The following is a 22,967-nucleotide window of genomic DNA, read 5'->3' on the forward strand; positions in this document are numbered from 1 at the left end:
GTGTGTGTGGTGTGTGTGTGGTGTGTGGTGTGTGTGTGGTGTGTGGTGTGTGTGTGGTGTATGTGTGTGTGTGTGTGGTGTGTGTGTGTGGTGTGAGTGTATGTGTGTGTGTGTGTGTGTGTAGATGTGTGCTGGTCCTTTTGTTGGTGTGTACTGAACTAAGTGCCTCAGACTTTTGCTTAGCTTTTTCTTTCAAGGTTGACACTCTGCCACTTGAGGCACCTCCAGTTCCTAAAGGAAGTATTTTCATTTATGACTCATAAAATTTCTTCTACCTGTAAAACAAAATTTACAGTTTTAACATGAGTGTGTAAGAGAAGAGGGGGCCATGTAGTCAAGAATTCAATCCTACAAAATTAAGAAGAGTGAGGGAAAGGGTGCGGGGGGCGGGGGGAGGGATCGGTGAGAATACTGGAAGGAGTGACATTGATCAAGATATATTATATTCACAAGCTGCTTTGATAAATGGCAACGCTTTTGTACAACTACTTAAAGATAATTAAAATGTTAGTAACCCTCCCCGCCCCCCCCAAACAAGCATGCACGTATCCTAATGAGGATCCTGTCTCTACTCTGTGTTATACTTTGGAGGAGACTTAGTGGAATTTGTTAATATGACATATAGAATTTCCCATAAGATTTAGTGCCTCCCACTTATCTTGTGTTTACTTTCCAGTATCACATGGGTAGACGTTAAGCACTTTTTAAAAGACAAGTAGAATTAACTTTAATTTTGCTTTCTTTTTAAAAAAAATATGTCTTTAGGTCAAGGTTCCAGGAATGGCTGTTGCTATAAAAATTTCCCTGAGGTGACAGCCACAGATTTCGTCATGTTGTGTTTCCATTTTCATCTAATTAAAAATATTTTCCTATTGCTTTAATTCTCTGTAACCTATGAGTTATTTAGGTGAGTGTTTATTTTCAAATAATTGTGGACCTTGGCAAATGTATTATATTTGATTGAGGAGAATGCATATTCTTCTGTGGCTAAATTGCATTCTCTAACTGTCAACTAAGAAAAAGTTATTGATTGTGTTTTTAAGTTTTTTATATTTTTAGTAGTTTTCTGTAAAAAAATTACTGATTGTACTGGCTGTATTGATTAGAGAGGGATATTGAAATCAATTATAATTGTTATCTACTTAAAAAAGTATGCCTTTATGCTCTAATATAGTTTTCTTATCTAATAAATAATTAAATTTCCCCCACAAGATACTGTAAATATTTTCAGGGAAGCAAATATCATTTTGGATCCTGTGGTGTCTATAATTTTATACCAATGATATATTCAGAAACATAAGCAGCTGCTAGCATTTAATTTTTTCTTGATGTTAAATGAGAAGTCAACTTAAAAACTTTTGCTAATTTAATTAAATGTTGCTCTGCTAAGCATAAAAAGTGTGTAGCAATAACTTTTATTACAAGAATTTAATTGTATCAAATACTGTTTTAAAACAAGAAGTCTCCATTTGAGTTTAAAAAAATGGTGCATTAGAAGTTTTCATTTTAGTACTGTTTGCACAGTATACCCAGAAATATAAATTTAATGTTTCTGTAGCTAATAGTTGTTTTATTAACAGACCTCAACTCTTGATAAAGTGCTATACATCTTCTGTTTACAATGGAGATAGTCTATAGTCAATTTCCATTTGAGAGTAATAGTGGTAAACACTCATTGCTCATTATTAATCACCTTTCCTTTTGTATCTAAAAGTTTTAATTCTTTTAGTGTGACTTTGTATATCTCACGAAAAAAGCCTTAAATCATCTTTGTGGTTCTCTGACAGAATACTCTGTACGAACTTTCCTGACAATACTACTTACTGGACCTTCTTCTAGGTAAAAGCCGTATCCATACTTTCTAAAACTACTGAGCATCAGACTTTCTTCCTGAAGCATTACAAAAAAAAGACCCAAACCATTTTTTTCTTATTAAAAATTCAAAACAAATTAAGTGCATAAAAATTTGGACACATAAAGCCTTAAATAAAGGACTTGCCAGGCACAGGTGGCTCACTTAATAATCTCAGCTAGTCAAGCAATTGAGATCTGAGAATCGAAGTTTGGATCCAGCCTGGACAGACAAATCTGAGACACTCTTACCTCCATTTATCCTGCAAAAAGCCACGAGTGGAGGTATGGCTCAAGTGACAGAGTGCCAGCCATGAGAGAAAAAGTCTGAGTGGAGAGCTTGAAGCTCTGAATTTGCTCAATCTCCTCCCTCCCCTCCCCACACACACCAAAAATGAAAATGAAAACTTGTCTGAAATTCTACTATATAGGGATAACTACTATATTCTCTTTATTAAATTTCAATCTACTTCAGGACTTCTCCTAAATTTTAAAATCTGGAAATTAAATCCTCTTGCATCTCCAACATGTAATACCTGTTACAGTGATCTAAAGTCTTTCATTCTGATATTTAATGTGACTGCAAATGTTGTTGATCTGCTCAAGAGGTTAAGAGTGTAGGCATGTCTCCACTGTGATATTGCCAAAAGCCATGCTACCATTTAAGCATTTTTTTTTACCTTCTTCACACACAAATGAGCTCATTTGAGGAAGTGTTACGTAGAGCACCTCGCTGAACACACCATACTTTTCAGAGTTTCGCTGTCTGGATCTCACACGCACTTCATACTCTTTATCCAGTCTCAATGAGTACACGGGAACTGAGGTTGACATTACAGGGTCCATCTTTCAAGATAAACACATAAAAGCTATTGTCTAAAGAGTCTATAAGTCCACTCCTCAGGTGTTTGTCCATTTGTATTCCAAATGGATTTCTGAAAAGTGAGTAATACTTTACAATACCCAGAGGGAGTTTGCTATTTTCCAAAACACTGGGACAAAGGTGTAATGAGTTATTTTGTTGCAAGTATAATAGTCCTCAAATTTTCTTCGGTATAAACCCAAAGATATGGCAGATTGCTTAACGAAGTGCAGCTATTTCTTTGCATTAGGCTGTCAGATATTCTAAAATTTATAGAAGTATTGTAAAGAATGGAAGAGTAACGAAGACTACAGAGATGCTGTCTTCTGGGTCTTTAAAGTTCTGTACGGAGGATGAGAACAGAACATCTCTTTACACACCAAAACAAAATATAGTCTTTAGCAATTTATGAATCTGTGTTCCTTGGAAATTCGGGATAATCATTTATTCATCATCACTGACTTGGAAAGAGTCCTAGACATGCCACAGTTTAATAAACTTTTAAATAATTGTATTGGAAGCAAGCAAATAAATAATCTACTTGTTCCAGAAGGCTTACACCCAGCTCAAAATAGTTGGCTATTCAAATGTCTGTAAAGAGTCACTGGAATGTTTGGTTGAGTAGAAGTCTCAGAACCCTTTAGGCCAGGCTACTCTTTTACCTCCCCAGAGAAGGGCAGTGAGATTATTAGACCTGTACAACATATTGCTGTCAAAGAGGACTCATCTAGTAATAATGTTTTCCTCCAAAACATCAAATACCCAGAGCAGGTACTCGATGTGCTTTTCATATGTGTTTTGGTAGCACGCCTTGTTCCTGTTTATAGAAAACTTGGAACACTCACTTTTCAACAGCATGGATTTTCACATAAATAAAATTCTCCAAATTTGTCTTATTAAGCCAGAAGTTGGGCCTTCAGCATCTGAAACAAATTTCTCTTTCACTCTGGTTGGCTTCTACTCACAAAGTACTTCTCTTCCCTCCATGTATACATCACATGGTTTGTTTGTGTCTTTTGCTGGGGCCTCTGAACATATACAATATTTACATGCCTAAAATGCTTAAAGTAGGATTCTGAATATTAAATTTCCTTTATTTTTAATATTAAAACACTTTCTATTCCTTGATCCTGTTTTTATTTTTCTTTCCTTTTTTTTTTAGTCTTCAGAATTATGTACAGGTTTTACTAACAACAGAACCAAAAGGAAGGCCTCAGGAAGTTCACTTATGACCCCTTTCCTCTCATATGGCCTCAAAATTTCACACGTGCAATATTACATTTTCTCATTTGGCTCCTTCCTGATATCTACCTGAATGGGATGACCTATTCCTCATATAAACCCTCAGTGTGAATATTGTGCACTACTGATATCCTAAGTCTTTCCTGGCATATTCTCTCCCATTTGACCCTGTGAGATAAGATAATTTTGCTATTATTTATTACATCTGACTGCTCATATTTAACTATATAAACTTTTCTACGTGACACTACAGCTGTGTGAGGGAACTTATTCTCTTTAAAATATCTCAAACGCCTAATATTATACCACTAAAAACTAGAGGAAAAACAAATTAGTATCCAAGTTAGCAGAAATAAGGTAATGATAAACATCTAAAACAAAATAAAATGGCTACCAGAGAACTATGGAAGGCATCCACAGAACCGAGTTTATGGAAAGACTCACAAAACTTACAAACCTTTAACTGTACTAAGAAAGACAACATTTAAAGAATGAAATTAGAAGTGAAAAAAGACATTATAACTGATAACACAGAAACATAAAGATCTTAGGATAGTGCTGCATGCAAAATTCAGGTAATCATGGGCAAATCATGAGCCAGTAAGTGTATTTAGGAATGCATTATGTTGTCTTGTCATATATGACAGAGAGGATTAGAAAGCTATGTACTCAAAAGCTGAGATAGAACAAAATTAATGATGTTTGTGGCTTCATCAAACACATTCTTATCACGAACCTGGATTCACCCAGTCCAGCCCCTGCATTTATCTTTGTATGTGTACACAGTGGTAAAGAACACAGTGATTTTTAGTTACGTTTGGCACTACTGTTTGAATGCTAATATGACAACACTTTTTTTCCACTATTGCCTTTGAAACATTAGTGTAAATGTCAACACAGTGAAGAAAAGGAAAGAGCGTATTAGTACTCTGTGAAAATAATATTGGCTTTTGTAAACTCCCTGAAAAGGAGTTTATGGTTACATGGTTACATCTAGATAACTGTTGTCCTGGGGGCTTAGAAAAGTAGTTTTTCTTATAGCTACATGCAGAATACAATGTTTGATTATAACTTAGGTTTAGCAAGTCTTGTTTGATTTAACATCCAACCAGGCTTTTTCATACCAAGTTACAGAGCAGATATCGAAATTAAAATGATTTAGAAAACAGAACCTCAAGCCTGGCTTTGTAACTGCTTAGAGATGCTCAAACCTAACTTTCTGTTAATGACAAAATTGGCTTCTTTTTCAGTGGTTCACTGAGTGGACAGGGCCTGGTGTCTCTAAGTTCTGGGTATAAGCTCTGTCAGGCTGCTGGGTACAACCTCATTACTGGCCAGAAACTGCTTGGCTTGGTCAGTGTGGCTGTGGTTAAGCTGATTTAGAATTAGTTATATTGGGAGCAGCATGATAATCCTGTTTTCCTTCTTCTGTGCCATGTGGAATTTATCACAGTGCTGAGTCCCCATACACTGAACAAGGAGGAGAGTGGCTCACAGGCCAACTTGCTCCCTACTTGCCTACACAGAACTTCCTGACTTAATTCTCTGCTGTGGTGGGCAATAAAATATATTTCTGAAATCTCTAAGGAACAAATTCTCCCTTTTTACCACTCCTCTGGAGACAGTTTAAGAACTGATACTGGTCTACATCTTGTTAGTCACAGTAATTAAAATCTAGGGAAGATATTTATCCATAGTCTACTGTTGACTTTGTTCAATTATGTTTAGTTATGTCTTTCTTATGTTTAACTATGTTTCCAAAAACAGCTGAGTGGTTAGAGTCCATGGTGTGGCTTGCCAGTTAAGCTGAACACAGAGAATGACTAGAGAAGCAGTTTCCTTTTCTTCCCCTAGGCTTCCATATCTATATCTATATCTATGCATCTGCCATCTTGTATAATTCCAAGATATTACTTTACTGATTAGTAGGGAATCATGGGGCCTGTAGCTTTAGGTCCCAAGGAAATCCCATTATAAATGAGAGATGAATTGTTGAAGTAGGAGGAAGAAAAGTCATAGGTTAAGATGCAGTGATAGCTCACCATCTTCCATTGCGTTTCATTCACTTGTTTGTATTGAAGTTCATACTCCAGAACTATCCATCCTTTCTGAACATCTGCACTGGATGGAGGCTCCCATCTGACTTGGATATCAGCATGAATCCCAGTTAAACTGATGTTTAGTAAAGTCCAGTTGAGGCTGATGGGTGGGTCAGGTTGCACTGTGCAATATAACAGAATTAGTACCCAGAGAGACACAACTTGACATGAGTGGATTCTTTTCCTTTGAAGAGTCCAAATTATACATTTTGATCATTTATGTTATTAATTCTTCCAATATTCCTATTATTATAACTTTGATGAATGTTACTTTTAACTTTAGGATGATCTATTTTCAACTTCTTGAAAAGCCCCTTCATAAATTCTTTTTGAGTCTAACATCTGGTTCTATAACTTTTTCTTGAAGATTTGCCATATTTTATGTTTCTTTTTTAGCTGTACTAGTGTTACTGCTTTGCCATTAGGAAATTATTTTACTGAAAGCACTGAGAGTCAGAAAGACCTCTGTATTAAAGATGGGCCTTTTGCAGCTTAAGGATTTTTTCCCTTCTAAATAGTGTATGGCCTGAGGGTTGGGACCCTGTGTTACTGAGCCTATGTGCCACAATCCTTCTGCAAGTTCTTTTTGGCTTTGTCTTCCTAGCTTCTTAGATCATTTGTTTAGTCATAAACAGGAAGGATTATGCTGCTCTTCAGTTGGGGATGATTCAGTGTTTCTTTTACATAACTACCATTTGAACACTTAAAATACTGTGTTGCTCAATTTCTACTAATATACTCTATATACTTAGCAAATCTGTGCATTTTTATATACTTGGCAAATCTGTGCATTTTTGTTATGAAGAACCATAAAGACTGGTTTCCTAAAGGCTTATGAAGACAAGTATGGGTTCCATAGCTAGGAAATACACCTGAATTTATATTGTAAATAGTGCCAACTAAAACATTCCTCATTGCAAAGTCACCTGCAGACCTAGGGTAAGATTTTCTTTCTTTTCTACCTTACACAGATGATCACTATTACAGTCTTGGTTCCTAGAGTGGATTAGACACACACACACACACACACACACACACACACATATGTATATATATCTTGTATTGACTAAAAGTGGAAACAGAGCTAAGGTGGGAGAGTATACTGCTGGTCACTATAGAGTAGGCAATATATATATATATATATATATATAATAGAAAAAATATATTTAATAGAAAAAGCCATTCTCAGGCCAACAGGCACATGAAGAAATGTTCAACATCTCTGGCCATAAAAAATGCAAATCAAAACATCATTGAGATTCCACCTAGAATAGCAATGATCAAGAAAACTAATAATAACAAATGCTGGTAGGAATGTGGCCAAAAGGGAAGGCTACTACACTGTTGGTGGGAATATAAGTTGTTCAGCCACTTTGGAAATCAGTATGGAGGTTCCTCAAAAGACTATACAAAGAGCGTCCCTATGGCCCAGCAATCCCACTCCTGGGCATTTATTCCTATGACTACAAACCAGCCCACACTAATGCCCCCAGCACAACCATGTTCATTGTAGCATTATTTACCATAGCTGAGATATGGAATCAACCCAGATGGATGAATGGATCAAGAAAATGTGGTATATAAACTGACAAGAATATCTAAAATATACTTAAAAATCAAAAAATTAAATCCCCAACAATAAATCCTTAGAGAAACAATTGCCCAATAAATAAGTGGGTTAAAGACTTAAAGAGAAACTTCTCTGAAGAGGAAATAAGAATGACCAATAGACACATGAAGAAATGCTCAACTTCTCTAGCCGTAAAAGAAATGCAAATCAAAACAACATTGAAATTGTACTTCACCCCAATTAGAATGGCTATAATCAAGAAGTCTAATAACAACAGATGCTAGAGGGGAATGTGGCCCAAAGGGAACCCTACTGCATTGTTGGTGGGAGTGTAAACTTGTTCAACCACTTTGGAAAGCAGTATGGAGGTTCCTCAAAAGACTCCACATAGAGCTCCCCTATGACCCAGCAATCCCACTTTTGGGCATTTACCCAAATGATCACAAACAAGACCACACTAAAGCTACCAGCACAACTATGTCTATCGCAGTATTATTCATCATAGCTAAGATATGGAACCAACCCAGATGCCTCTCAGTAGATAAATGGATCAAGAGGGAAAGGAAATAACAAAATGCTGAAATAAGGATATAGGATGACCCACTGTAACAATGAGATGTACAAGACACTATGTTGAAAACAAACTTTACAATTTTGTGTGTGTGGGGGGGTGGGAAGGGAGGAGATGGGAGAAAAGGGATGGTAGTGGAAAAACAAAGGAGGGGGTAACAATGCTTGATATGAAATGGACACATAACTTTGCTCAAGTAACTGTAACCCCTTTGTACAGTATCTTTACAATAAAAATATATATTTAAAATTAAAAAATGTGGTATATATAAAGAATGGAATTCTATGCCTCCATCAGAAAGTATGACACCATCCCATTTGTTAGGAATTGAAAAGACTTGGAAAAAATTATGTTAAGTGAAGTAAGCCAGTCCCAAAGAAACATAGGTCCCATGGTTTCCCTTATCTGCAGTAAGTAGTATATGCCTAGGACAAGCAGAAAAGGTCAAAAGCTATGTACATATGACCAGATAAGATGATGCTAAGCGAAATGAACCCCAAGATAGAGACACAAATGGTTCTATCTTTCTTGCTGTTGTTTTTAATATACTGATAATGTACCATGTGATTTTTTGTTTCTTTTGTTTCCCCCATGGTATAACCCCTGCTTTTACTGTATTTGCTTCTGATGCCCTGAATCTTGTATATACATTTTTCTAATTTGGGGAAGGGAAATAACAAAATGCTGAAATAAGGATGTAGGTTGACTCATTGTAACAATGAAATGTACAAGACACTATGTTGAAAATGAACTTTACAACTTTGAGGGGGGGGGAGTTGGGAAGGTGGGGAGGGAAGGGATGGTAGGGGAAAAACAAAGGAGGAGGTAACAATGCTGGATAAGAAAAGCACTCATTACCTTACTCATGTAACTATAACCCATCTGTACAGTATTTTTACAATAAAAATATATACAAAAAAGAAACAATTGTAACTATAACCCCTCTGTACAGTATTTTCACAATAAAAACTTACAAAAAAGAAACAAAGAAGCAACTGTTAATATAGCAAAAACTTCATCGGTCTTCCACTCAAACACTTGCTTTTCTGTTATCTTCCTAATCTTTGTCAGTGGTGACTCTGTCCCTCTTGTGGCTTGAAATAAAAGCATTGAACTCTTCCTCAACACATCCTTTTCTCAAACCACTGCACATTCTGTCAGCTGTCCTCTGAAGAGGGGCCAGATTCCCACCACGTCTTCCCACTTGCATCTCTAGATTTTGATTTCAGCCATGACCACATTTCTTTCCTTCTGCTGCATTATCCATTGTCTATTTTTCATGTCATCTTCACTACAACAGACAAAGTGAGCTTTTCATTCATAAGTTACAACTCTCTGAAGTTTGTTGTCTCACGCCAACTGAAAGCCAATGTGATAAGAAGAGATGGGTAATTACTGGTTTCTACCATCAGGTCTCCTTTTACTTTCATCCGTGCTCAGTCTGGGCCCTCTCCACTGCCCCCTCGTGCTCCTTGAGTGATGAAAGGCATGCACCCACCTCAGATCGTTAGCCTGGTTGAGTTCTTTCTAAAATGTCCTCCTTCAGAATCACACATGATTGTTCTCCCACTTCTTTCTTTACTCAAATGTCCTTGTCTCAGTGACACCAAACCTGACAAACCTATTTAAAACCACAACTTCTCCAACACCCTGATTCATTTTTCCTACTGGTTTTCCATGGCCTTGTCTTTTTCCTCCCTCACTAGGATTAAATTCCAGCAGGGTGGATGTTTTCTGTTCTAGCACATAAAATTCTGCCTGGCCGAAGGAAAGGATGCAATAATGATTTCCTGAGTGAACTGAAAAAAAAAGGAAAAATCTCTAACAATTATATTATTCTAAATCAGAAGAGCAGTTCTGTGAGGTAGCAGAATAAATACATACTAGACAACCATGAGTTCAAGTGATTGACATCTTTTTCAAGATATTACCAGGGTTACCTCTGCTCTTTGCTCCATTTCATTCTCCATCCTTCTGTTTTTGTGCTATTACTGCAATAGTATTGCAATTGCCTGTCACCATTATTATTTTTTTAACCTTGATTAAGACAGTCTTCTCACTCTTTTACCTTTCATCTGTCTTAATTCAACCTATGGTATGTACATGGCATAGACAATAGAATTAAAAAATTTGAACATCCTATCTCAACAAGGAGATTTAGAAAATTAAAGAAGCTAAAACCATGTGAAATGCTTTTCTTGGTGGGTGATGCTTAAAATGGAATCAAAATTATGAAAACAGTATGATTGTGTTACTATATTTGTAAAGTACACTAACATAACTGTATTTAACTTTTGTTCTGCAATGAAGATTTATGAAAAAAAAAAGAGTTGCTGGAAGGCCTGATCACTGTGATATCTGCTATGTATCACTCATGCTTTAAGAATCAAGTCAAAGAGCGTAGTGGCTGCCCAGATCCATCACCATGTCTCTGCAGGCTGACTTTGACAGAGCCATGGAAGACGTGAGGAAATTGAAAACAAGACCAGAGGATGAAGAACTGAAGGAACCCTATGGGCTTTACAAACAAGCTATCATTGGAGACATTAATATTGCGTGTCCAGTCATGCTAGACTTGAAGAGCAAAGTCAAATGGGAAGCCTGGAGCCTTCAAAAAGGGCTATCCAAGGAAGATGCCATGACTGCTTATCTTTCTAAAGCGAAAGAGCTGATAGAAAAATACAGAATTTAGAGTCGAGCATAGGATAAATGTTCACAGTGGTGTCAGAACCTGGTGTTTAGGGGGAAATGGGCGGTGAACTCTGTAAATTGGGTGTATCTTTGCTCTTTGTATAAACTATAATGCTTAGGATTATCTGGAAGCTACAGATAGTTAACTGAACTCGACTACTTAAGCCAGGTGACTTTAAAAGTTCTTTTAAAGAGAATTGTTATTCTGGACATATGTATATAAAAACTTGAACAAAGATGAAAAAAAAAAAGAGTCAAGTCAATTGCCACTATCTTTGTGCAGGCCTTCATCACTCAAGCAAGTCAATGAATAATTCATGCCTTTGGCCACCACATTGGTCACTATGTATTCTACACACCTCAAATCTAGTAACTGTGGCTAAACTGTACTATATCTTACTCATCCTGCAGCTACCCCAGGTGGAGGCTCTCAGTGAGAGTCAACCAGATCAATGAGCAGGGCTGGATATTGGCTAACCCAATATTCTTGCAACTATGCCATTCTGCAACACTATATAGCACTGGCCTAGAAGCTACATCCACTGATATTCCTTCAAACTATGAAGTAGGGTAATCTTTCCTGCTTATTACGGTTCTCTCAGTGTCTCCCTCAAAGCCAGGATGTCAAATGTTGCTCGTTTCTGTCTGCAGCATCCATCTACATGCTCTCACTCATGTCCATTTTGTCTAGGAAACTTCACATAAGAGTAACATATCTGCAAGAAGGAAAAAGGAATTCTTGTAAGCAGCAAATGAGCTTTTGTGGATAAATGTTGAGGCATCAAGATCACCTATTTAGTTTTTCTTTGATTCTTTCCATTTTGCCGTTTATACTAGTTTACTACAGACATGGATATTCCACTTATAGTTGTTTGTTTTCTTTTATTTCCCCCCTCCTGTCCATATGATGGGCAAAAGAGCATCTGTTTGGATCTTTTCCTTAGTTTACTGAGCTGATTGTCCAATGTTTGTTTTGCAATCTTATAAACATGTCTTGAAACTGATTGTGGCTGTTTTGTAAACATAAAATTTCATCTTATTATACTGTGTGATAAAGACTGGGCTTTGATGTTGGTCTTTTGCCAACACTTTTTAGTAGATGTGCATATGATAGCCACTTCACATGTTTAAGGAAAGACTAGAGTTTAAGAATACATTGAGTTTGCCTCTTGTACTGACAAGCAACATTTAATCCAGCTTTGAAGCCAGAAAAGACTTCCTTTCTTTTCTTGACAAGATTCTTTTCTTCACACTGTTTATTATCAGGCTTCTTTTATGTGAGAGTCAACTTAACTTCCTTTGGCCTTTTCTTATTGTCCACCAGTTGACTTGCCTCCTGTGAGATACTCTTTACTTTTCTTAATTAAATTTTATTGTGGTGTAAAGATGTTAGAAAGGTTACAGTTACATAAGTAAGTTAGTGAGGACATTTCTTGTGGAACATTGTTATTCACTCCTTCATTTTTCTCTCACTCTCTTCCCTACCCCACTCGTCCTCCTCCGAAGTTGTAAAGTTCATTTCCAATGTAGTGTCTTGTGAGTATCATTGCGGCACTGGGCCACCCTTTGTCACTGTTTCACCATGTGGTTATTCTCCTTCTCTTCCCCAAGTCAGATAATGTATATACAAGATGCAGAGTACCGGAATCAAAAACAGTGACTACCAGGGATAAACCAAAAGGACAAATAAAATAAAATAAAATAAAAAGAAAGAACTTGGTGCAGTTCACTGATGACAATGTACTTAAAGAACACTACTCCTAAGCCTTCCCACTTGATTATGGTTGGAAATTGCAGGCTTTCACAGTGATTTGTCTGAAGCTATGTCAAAGGAAACACAAACCTGTGATTTACCTATTTCCTCAACAGAGAAACACTTTTGCTCCACTGTACCACCATTGTTAGTTAGCTTGATGCAGTAGGGGACCCAGATGGAGGTATAGGATGAGTTAAAGTAACAGCTGTTTTCTCCAGCAGAGACATAATCAGGGCATTCTTTCCATTCTTCGGTCCAGTCTTGAGTGTTTCTGTAATGGACAGTAAAAAATAGGATCAATCATATCTAAGACCATAGAATGAGGTGCATGACTCTGAAACACAAATAGTCTCTGGCCAAAATATTTTACATTTTAGTAATCCCACTGTGAAGAAGTATCATATGTGCAGACAATATTCAGGAGGACACTTGGTATATCTGCCCATAATGAAAGTATAGTTTATCGGCTGCTTTTGCTCTGCCAAGTCCTTAATGAAGTGATTTCCATAGGTACTTTAATTTCCCATCCTACAGATGATGGTTCTGGGACTTAGGAAGATTTAAAGAATGTTTCTTTATTTCAACAGAACAGAGAATCAATCCCCAAACTGTAAAGACTGGAAGAGAACAGTGAACATTTAAAGCTGTGTTTTTTCTGCAATGTGTCCTAGAAGACCCTGAATAAGAATGTTTAGGGATGTGTCACATCTTGCACTAGCACTATGCAGATATAAGATAAATAAAATTTGGTTGCTAAAATCAGGCTGGAAGATGAGTCAAACTATCATTTGCAGTATTTTGTTTCTTGTATTTCTCCCATAGATATTCAGTGGATCTATATCTATATCTATCTATCTATCTATCTATCTATCTATCTATCTATCTATCTATCTATCTATCTATCTATCTATCTATCTATCTATACTCTTTTCATGGAAGGTTGTGTGTTTGTAGCAATGTTAAAAGATGGGTAAATGTTTAATACACGGCAATAAGAAAAGGACAGGAGAGATCAGATTAGTTAAAGGCGTCAAGACAAGGAAGTGGGGTCATAAGGAGAAGGAGGAGAACAAGAGAAATGGAATGAGAGGAAAGTATTTTATTGAAATATAATTATTATATTTCCCCCAAAGACTCAGGTTTTGAAAGTTTGGCCTTAGCTAATAGATCCAATCATTGTAAAATCTTTTGATCATGAGGACTGTAATCTAATCAATGGATCAATCAACTGATGGAGTAATAACTTGTTGCCATTGTTTGGATGTGGTAGAAATTAGAATGCAGGGTTTTAGTAAAAGAAGTAGGTATATGGAATGGTACATTTTGTGCCTAGCCCCTTCTTTCTGTCTCTTGGCTTTCTGATGACTAGGAACTCATCTCTCATGGGGAAAGTAAATGGATAAGAGAAAGGATCATGTGTGTGGCATATGTATGTGTATGTGTGTATAGAGAAATAGAAAAAAAAGATTTAAGAGATTAGGAAAGATTGGTGAGTCATTGAATTTTTGTTAGATATTAACTTCTAACTAAGAGTGAATTAAACTGACAGTTTAATAGGATTGTCCATGAAATAAGCCTTTCACATAATAGTAGAGGAGATATCAAATGTACTTAGCATAATGGATAGTATGAAAGTTAGAAGCCTCAAAGTATTAAGAGCTCCAAAGATTTAGGATAGTATTTAGCAGTTTTGGATTTGTAGTAAGGAGGCTAGTTCTGTTAAGTTTCACTGTTTCTCAACTTTGGCAATGTTGGCAGTCCGGTTCTCATGAGACTTGTGCGAAAAACTCTGTTTAGGTTATCCCAAATCCATTAACTCCACAGAACAAACCACTTAAATCACTTCATCTTAAGCTTGATAGATCAAGAACAGCTAGTTCAAAACAGAACTTCCAATTTCTACATTAATCAAAGTTGAATAAATATTTAAAACTTATTTTTTAAATGTTTAAACCTGGACCAAAGCCAAGCAGACTCATAAAACAAATAGTCACCTGCCTTGACTCAGTTGAATTTCTACACAGATGACCAAAATCAATTTATAGAAGTTACTTACTTCCTCGCAGTCTGAATCTCTGAAGTCAACTGCTTTAGGTTTGCGCCCAGACTGTGTTGTGAAAGGAACAATGGATACAAAGGAGATTATCAGTAAAAATCAGAATACGTCTAAGAAATGTTTTCCACCTATAAAAGTAACCCATTGGAGAAGAGATCATAAAAAATAAAACATTTATGCTTTAAGGGATGCTGTTTCCATTGTATACTTTTCTTGCCTTAAAGGGATACAGGTTGACCCATTGCAACAATGAGATGTACAAGATGCTATGTTGAAAAACAAACTTTACAATTTAGGCCGGGTGTGGGGGGGGGGCGGGCGGGAGGATTGTACTTGAGGAGATGGGAGGGAAGGGATTGTAGGGGAAAAACAAAGGAGGAGGCAACAATGCTTGATAAGAAATGTACTCATTACCTTGCTCATGTAACTGTAACCCCTCTGTACAGTATTATCACAATAAAAAACATAAAATAAAAAAATGGAACCCTTGTGGGGAGGGAAGTAACCATGTCATTCTCCCTTCTATTTTCTCCACCAGTCTTGCAAGAAAATGATATTTCTTTTAAAAAGCCAAGGTAACTTGTGTGCAAGGCTATGGTACAAAATATGACAGAGGCAGAGATATCAAGTGTTCACATGCATATTTCTTTGAAACAAGGCATTTACGTGGGAGAAGCCAAGAGCAGAGTAGCTCTTCCATGCTTGTATTTGTTTTGGTGAAGCTGGCTCTCTGAGTTGTTGAAGAGCACGAAAAATAAAACCTACTTAAGTCCCTCTCTATTTATAAATAGCTATGAGTTTGGATATCATTATATACCAAGAATAAGAATAGGAGCTACTACTTACTGGATACTTACTACATGTTATCACAGCCTTTTCCTTGAGCATGCACATATTCTCTCTCGCTTCATTTGGTCTACTCTAACACACCACTCGTGAGTCTTCCCCAAATGTCCCCCTCTACATACACTCATGCCCAACACACAAGCACACACTCATGCTTACCCACACACAAACCACCACTTAGAGGGGCCCCTTCTCTCAAACACATGAACATATTCAGGACTGACACTCTTCATTTTTTTTTAGGTATTTAAAATAAGTTACTTCCATTCTTAAACTGTGTGAGACTCAATACTCTTTCATCGACAAATTCGTAGAGGAGGAGATGAGAAAGGCAGGAAAGGTTGCACCTTCTAATATAGAACAGCTGTATGGATCCTGGGCTCTCTAAACCATGCTGAATCTTGTCCGTCCAGTGGCATGAAAAAGTCTCTAGTTCAGGTGAACGGCACTTGGTGAACTCTGGCTTCCCAGAAGAATCTGTAGAATAAAAAGAAAAGGCAGGAGTGAAATCAGGTGTGTCCACAGTGAGACCAAAGGAGGTGATATTCTTAGGGGAAGAATGCCAATGTGCAACAGCTGTGTGCATCTGATCAGATAAAATAAGTTTTCAAAGTGAATTCCAGCAATGGAAGCAGTTGTGTTTTTTCCCTTTGTGGCTGTTTTTGTTTTCTTTCCCTTTTCTCTTGTTTGTTCATTTATCTCTCCTTGATAGGATAAAGAGGGGCACAGAAATGGAGGGACAAATGAACAAATGCAGCAGTGGTACTCACTAGGCACTACGTTGAATGTGAACTATACAAGTTGTGGGTGTGGAATGGGAGAGAAAATCTGGGAGAGAGAGGGAAGAGTGACATTGTGCAAAAAATATACTCTTTATCTGACTTATATAACTGTAACTACTCTGTACATCACTTCTATAATAGCAATACAAAAGCATGGAAAAAAAGAGGAAATCAGGTGTGACATTCATGGTCCCCAGGAAACCCATGTTCCAAGACCTACTGGGCTCAAGCCAGCCTGTTCCTCATCTAAGAAGTGATCCAAATGTCTTCTAGAAAAGCTGAATGCCTGGACCATTGGCTCAAGGTTTATGCTTGTTAATGTCAGCATTTGACTAGAGAAAAACTGTCTGACCTTTAATGCAAGCGTTATTCCTTAGGTCTGCTTAAGGCACAGATCAGTGTTTGGGTATAGGTTTTTCATTTGGAAGATGACCCCAGGATCTAGAAAGGAGAGAATGGTTGGAGTGGGAAGAGAGTGGGGAGGACAGCTAATCATGTGTGTGTACTGAACTGGTTACCAGAGGAATTGATTGGGATCTCTCTCCCCCCAGATCTCTGTACAATGTGTTTCTCCACTGTTGAGCAGGACTGGAGGCATGGGCATTTATATCCACAATCCAGCACCCCCTGTTGAAGACTGCATTAGAGATTTTAATTCCTGTGCACTTCTAGGCCATACCTGCTCATAGGCTGGTGTCTTTGCCCAGGCAGGAATTTAAGCATGCCCAGGATAAAGGGTACTATTGTCTACCCATCACATCTGCTACAGTGATGTTTTCCTTCATGTAGAGTTTTAATTAAAAAGTCACTTATGTTTGTGTTCTTTTAAAAGAATCTTTAACAGCATACAGCCAAGGCCTGGGGATGTGGCTTGGTGGTAGAGCCATTACCTTGCATGCATGAAGCCCTGGGCTTGATTCCTCAGTACTACATACACAGAAAAAGCCGAAAGTGGCGCTGTGGCTCAAATGGTAGAGTGCTAGCCTTGAGCACAGAGAGGCTCAGGGATAGTTCCCAGGCCCTGAGTTCAGGCCCCAGGATTGGCAAAAAAAAAAAAAAAAAGAATATACAGCCAAATAAAGTCATTAAGTAGAAACTTCTAAACAACTTATGTATATATGCATATCAATTCTAATTTGGAAAGGGAAAAGTCCCTCCTAATATCAGGCTGTTAGACCAAGTCCCTCTGCATTGATGAAGCTAGCAGCTACAGACATGCAACACACAAGGCTGGAGCAGTCGATGTTCTATGTTCTGATATCAGTGGCTATTTTCAAGATAGTTAGGTTTCTTTCTTTTCCCCTCTTCTTTCTTTTAATTTTCTCTGCTCTTTATAGAATTAAGTACCACTCCAATTGGAAACTTAAGATATTTGTTCTTGGACCTAAAAGTCATTTTGGGGCTTTAGAGAGACAAACCATTTTTTATAAGTACTTTAAGAGATAACTTAAACATAAATAATTTACAAACACACACATGAAAATAAAATCTGAATTCCTAATTCCAGATGCATACTTGGTATTCTGAACCCAAAAATACTTTTTTTTTGGGTTGTCAAAAAACTCATAAAGGTCAGGGATATTATATAACATAAGCCTTATATATTATAACATAAGTCTATTTTTAACCATTCATTGAACAAACACTTATTAAGTAATAATCTTATAGTATGCTTGTTTTAGGGCTAGAGCAATGAACAAAATTGATGAGGACTTGGAGCTTGGGAAGTTTCCATTGAGGGAGGAGAAATTGTCTGTAGACAAATAACCAGGGTAAGAAGGGATGCCAGGGCTGTGCAGTCGATGCATATACAAATTAATACAGTGAAGGGGGACATATGTATTATTCAAGCAAATCTGTTGTCTTAAATAGCCTGGTCAAAAACAAGAATCTTGCAGAGCTTCAGACAAAGCCTTAGAAGGATAGACTGGAGGCAGGATTTGTTTTTGAACTTTAGCATTTTTATTTGTAAATTTCCCTTTTCTCCTTTGAATTTTCTGTTTTCATCAGGGAGTGTTTTCCTCTTGTTTGTCTTGGTTTTTCTTTTTGGATCTCAGACTTCTCCCAAATATCTGGTAATTCTTTCCTTTCTTTTTCTATGTGAATGAAGAAGCAGTTAGGCTGACTGGAAGGCCAGGACATACAGGCAGAGAGTGTCATCCAAGGTGTGCAGTTCTAGGATAGTACTATCTCATGACTGCTCTCATACTGCTTCTCCATTGCTCTGTAGAACAAATGCTCAGTTGGGTTACAGAGGGGATTCTTATATGAAGGTTCTTCTGTGTTCAGCAGAGTCAAAGAGCCTGAGCTTCCTTCAGGCCTGTTTTTAGCCTCAATCCCCCCTCTTTCCTTAGAGGCAGGATTTTTTTATTCTTAATAATATTCTATGGTCAAAGATATTCTCCTTTTCCTGAATAATCTGAGAAATTTACAAAGTTATGGGGCATTGATAGGATCTGCCTTGGTTATAAAGGCAAATGGTCAGCCATTTTTATGTGGTCAGTGTTTAATAACCATTCTTAGAGCAAAACATTACTTAAGCCTGTGAGATGTTACAAATAAATAGAGTGATAACACCATATATTTTGTGTGCTAACCCTCCCCCCCTTTTTAATACTACAAAGTACCTGAAAACCTTCCTTTTCACTTCTAGCTAAAATTGAAAACACTGTTTTAATTCCTTCTAGAAAATGAATAGTAAGACATGCTGAAGCCCCAACTACAGTAATACTGTGGCTTTGTGGGGAATGGTTCACATCTTGACTTCATTTCTACAGAGCCAAGAAGAAATGCACTCCATTAGAATTCATGCTCTAATCCTAGGTCTGGATCAAGCCTTAGTTTTCTCAATAGGGAGATGGGAACAGATGACACACATGATTATAAACCGTTACAACTAAATGACATAGATAACTGGTAGCAGTAATGCACAGAACCCATATATAATTTGAACATTTGAATTGAACTACGGAATTGAACCACTGGATAACTTCAAGTATAAACACTAACTAGGTTCCCAAACTTCCCCTGTGATATTCTTGTCACATGATGACAACAATGATAAGCCAATCCCAAACTTGAAACAGAGAGGAAAGAAAAGCTTTACTAGCTCAAAAAGAAAAAAAATAATTTGAAAGTCATTTTGCTTAAGCTTAGTATTCTTAGCATTTATGTTTCCTGTTTCCTTTCAATTCCACATGTGTAGAAAACTCACATTACTTCCTCTCACTCTAAATAAATAGGAAATTCATGGTTGTAGTGTTAAAGTGATGGAAATTGTACCTGAATATAGAATTCTGATAGAAACATAGTGTAAGGAAGTGGTTTTTGTTTTGTTTTGTTTTTGGGTTTTTCTCTCCTTTCTCTACCTTTTACCTACTTTTCTCCTTTCTTTTTCTCACCTTACACCATTCTTCTCTGTTTTCCTTTCTCTTTCTTTTATGGCCAGGTAGGTGGTGTCAAATGCTCTAGCTGACCCCCACCCCCTATGGCCCTGATGATCCCTGACTTGTTGTTTACAGTTTTATATATTTCCTCTCCTTTGAATTACATAGCTTCTAGTCAACAGACTATGGTAGCAGGGAGGGAATGTCATGCCATTGATTAGGTTACAAATGAATGAGACTTCCTTCTTGTTAGTAGACCCACCCTTTTACTGAATCCTGTGAAACTAGCAGCTGCCATGGTGAGAATCTGGTGAGAATCTGGATGCTGGTCTCTGGCCAGCATCCAGCAAGAAGCCAAGGCTTCCATCTAACAACATTGAGCAATTGGTTTCTGCCAACAGCCTCGTGAGTGACCAGCAAATCAGTCCTCCCTGTCCTGCCGGCAGATGAGACCACAGCCGTGGCTGACACTTGCGGTCTATGACAGGGACTGTAGGAGGGGATTCAGTTGATGAATCAACTGGATAACAGTAGAGAATATTATTAACTATTAAATATTGGAAGGCCATTGATCAAAAACAAATGAATCTAATAGATTAGAACTGGACAACAGTGTTCAAGAATGACACATGCCACTTTTCTCAGCAAATGGAATGCATACAGTGAGTGTGAGAAAGTGAGTGAGAAGCACAGGGCAGTAGCAACTGCTTGTTTCACTTAGCACTACTATGGTTAGAAATATTCCTAAAGTCCAGCTCTTAGTGTTTTCTTGAGGTTTGTCATGTCTGGGACACACTGATAGAATCTTAAAAGGAACACCTTTTACCTGTGCCTGAAAACTTTATTAGAATCTTGGTTACCTCATCAAGATGATGTAGACAGGGTATGAATATTGTCATCTTAGAAGAGAACAATACTGCTTCATAGTGAATACTTAGTGAATATTTTAAATGTAATATATATATATATATATATATATATATAGAGAGAGAGAGAGAGAGAGAGAGAGAGCTAGGGAGAAGGTAATTTGAATGATAATTCTGTCCAAATGCCCACAAGACTACAAATAAGGCGTTATATTATGATTATGCAATTTGTTCAGAAGCCTGAGATGACTTTCTCTAAATGAAAGGCATACAAGTTGATAAAGTTTGATGTTCCTGCAATGACAGAGAGACAGTGTCAGGGGGAGCAGATTGTGGTTTGAAATATGTCGTATTGGTATGATCATGACTAACCTGGGATCAGATCCCTTAGTTTGGTTGAAGTTAACTTCTTCCTCTTACTGTCCAGTTTCTCTTCCCTTAGACAAAGATGTTTGTTCAGATACCAGAAGAAGGACGTCACTAGTTGTTATATATTGACAATAAATTTGAGTTTTTACTCTCTGCTCTATCCACTGAGATGCTTTTCTATTCTCCACTCACAACACGGCAGAAACAAAAAACCAACTACAATCACACAGAAGTTCCCAAAGTTGGCTGGGGATTTGAGGAAAGGGGCGAAGGAGAAAGAAGAGCAAGTCAAGTGGAAGGAAAAGGTGAAAGGGAAAGTACACTTTGAGGGAAGGACGGCTTTCAGAGAGCTCAGGTTGTGGAGCAGAAGGCATGCAGTATCCATCTTGAGTCTTGAAGACCAACTGTTACCAACAGGCCCAGACACTAATCATTACTCCTGAGCAGAGAATAGGGTGTTTAGCTAACACGTATGGGGTGGGAACTTGAAGAGAAAACCTTGCCACTTGAAATAATACAGGTTGAAAATTTCTTTTAGTTAGGGTGGCCACTGCCCAGAAAATAAAGCAAAACATGACTAAGAAAATCCACTGAATCAAACTGATATAAAGACATATTAAAAAAGTATAGAATATTATTCATGATTGAAATGATTTATGGTGTTTTATAATGGAAATGATGAAAGGAATTATAAGACCTACTAGAGAACGTGTTTGTATATACATAAAAAAATGAGAGGGGAAATAATGCAATGAATAAAAAAGCACAATGGACCAAACAGCTTTTGGCGTATGATGTTGGATTTGGCTAAGAAATTTGCATATTCAGCCAATCAAGGACAGTTTTAGAAGGAAAGACCAGTCAACCGCATTTTCAGTATCTCTACTTCCAGAGAAAGAATGGTTGTTATTGACCATAAGCCAAAATGAAGAAATACTTATTGTCAACTGAAATAGCTTTCATATGTTCTGAGAATTGCATAAGCACATGAGTGAAAGCCAAAGATGGTGTAATGAACAAGGCATGGTGGTTCAAGCAATCAGTTCATTTCCTCTATGTTGCAGACTTTAGAGTAAAACCTTTGAATGATTGACCAGTATCACTATAGCAGTGATTTAAAAGTCTTTGTATTACGCTTTTTGAATTTGGATTGGGCAATATTACAGAATAGGATGGGCATGATCTTAAATGTTTCTTTTTTTTTTTTTTTTGGTCTGGTTGTGGGGCCTGGGCGCTGTCCCTCAGCTCTTCAGCTCAAGGCTAGCGCTCTACCACTCGAGCCACAGCGCCACTTCTGGCTTTTTTTTCTGCTTATGTGGTGCTGAGGAATCGAACCCAGGGCCTCATGCATGCAAGGCAAGCGCTCTACCACTGAGACAACTTCCCAGCCCCAATCTTAAATGTTTCGATGAGCAAGTCTATGAAGATGTGATTCTGTTATGACAGAAGGAAGTTATTGCTTCTAAAGGAATCTCTTTCCTTCCCTCCCTCTCACCTTCTCTCCCTCTCTCTTTTTTCTTCTTCCCATTTAGTATATTTAAATTTTTAACTTATGTTACTTCCAATCTTATCAACTGATTTACTGATGGCCATCACTTACAGTGTTGTAAGCACTGTACATGAAGCTAATCTTGTTTTTTTTTTAAATAAAAGTTGAAGATTAAGAGGAACATTGGTCTGTGCTTCTTACAAAGTAAAGTGAGACTATTTCCTTTGCTGGCAGGATTATGAGCAGATGAATAAAAACCATTTTTCATATAACTGAAACTTGCTTTTGAAATTCTTTTTTCCCTAAGACGTATTTAAGAAGCATTAACAATGTCAGTCAAATATTAGTTGACCTCCTTATAACTTTGCATGGAGATCAGTAATTATCACAGTGAATTAGGGTGTAACTATATTTAGGGCTACTGGGGAATCCAACCTACACTAAAGCTTCCCTGCTTTGTTGATAATATTTAGACTTTTGTTGCAGTGTTGTGTATATCATACAAAACTCCTTTCCTAAAATCATAAAATT

The 22,967-nt window shown here is 37.3% G+C and overlaps 2 protein-coding genes across 2 annotated transcripts in view; one reads left to right on the plus strand and one right to left on the minus strand.

Moving 5' to 3' along the window:
• The window catches only part of Ghr (growth hormone receptor), a 125,996-nt gene that overhangs the window by 12,371 nt on the left and 90,658 nt on the right, over positions 1–22,967 (minus strand). The window contains exons 3-7 of the mRNA XM_013018643.1: positions 15,892–16,021; positions 14,699–14,749; positions 12,741–12,913; positions 5,998–6,176; positions 2,532–2,697 (exon numbers count right to left, since the gene is read on the minus strand). Of these exons, the coding sequence (XP_012874097.1) occupies positions 2,532–2,697; positions 5,998–6,176; positions 12,741–12,913; positions 14,699–14,749; positions 15,892–16,021 (699 nt within the window). The remainder of the gene's footprint in view (positions 1–2,531; positions 2,698–5,997; positions 6,177–12,740; positions 12,914–14,698; positions 14,750–15,891; positions 16,022–22,967) is intronic.
• Positions 10,621–10,887, plus strand: LOC105987283 (acyl-CoA-binding domain-containing protein 7-like). The gene has a single exon (XM_013018500.1). It carries the CDS (start codon positions 10,621–10,623, stop codon positions 10,885–10,887), a length of 267 nt encoding a protein of 88 aa, XP_012873954.1.

Source organism: Dipodomys ordii, unplaced genomic scaffold, assembly GCF_000151885.1.
Source record: "Dipodomys ordii isolate 6190 unplaced genomic scaffold, Dord_2.0 Scaffold41, whole genome shotgun sequence".
NCBI classification, from domain to species: domain Eukaryota; kingdom Metazoa; phylum Chordata; class Mammalia; order Rodentia; family Heteromyidae; genus Dipodomys; species Dipodomys ordii.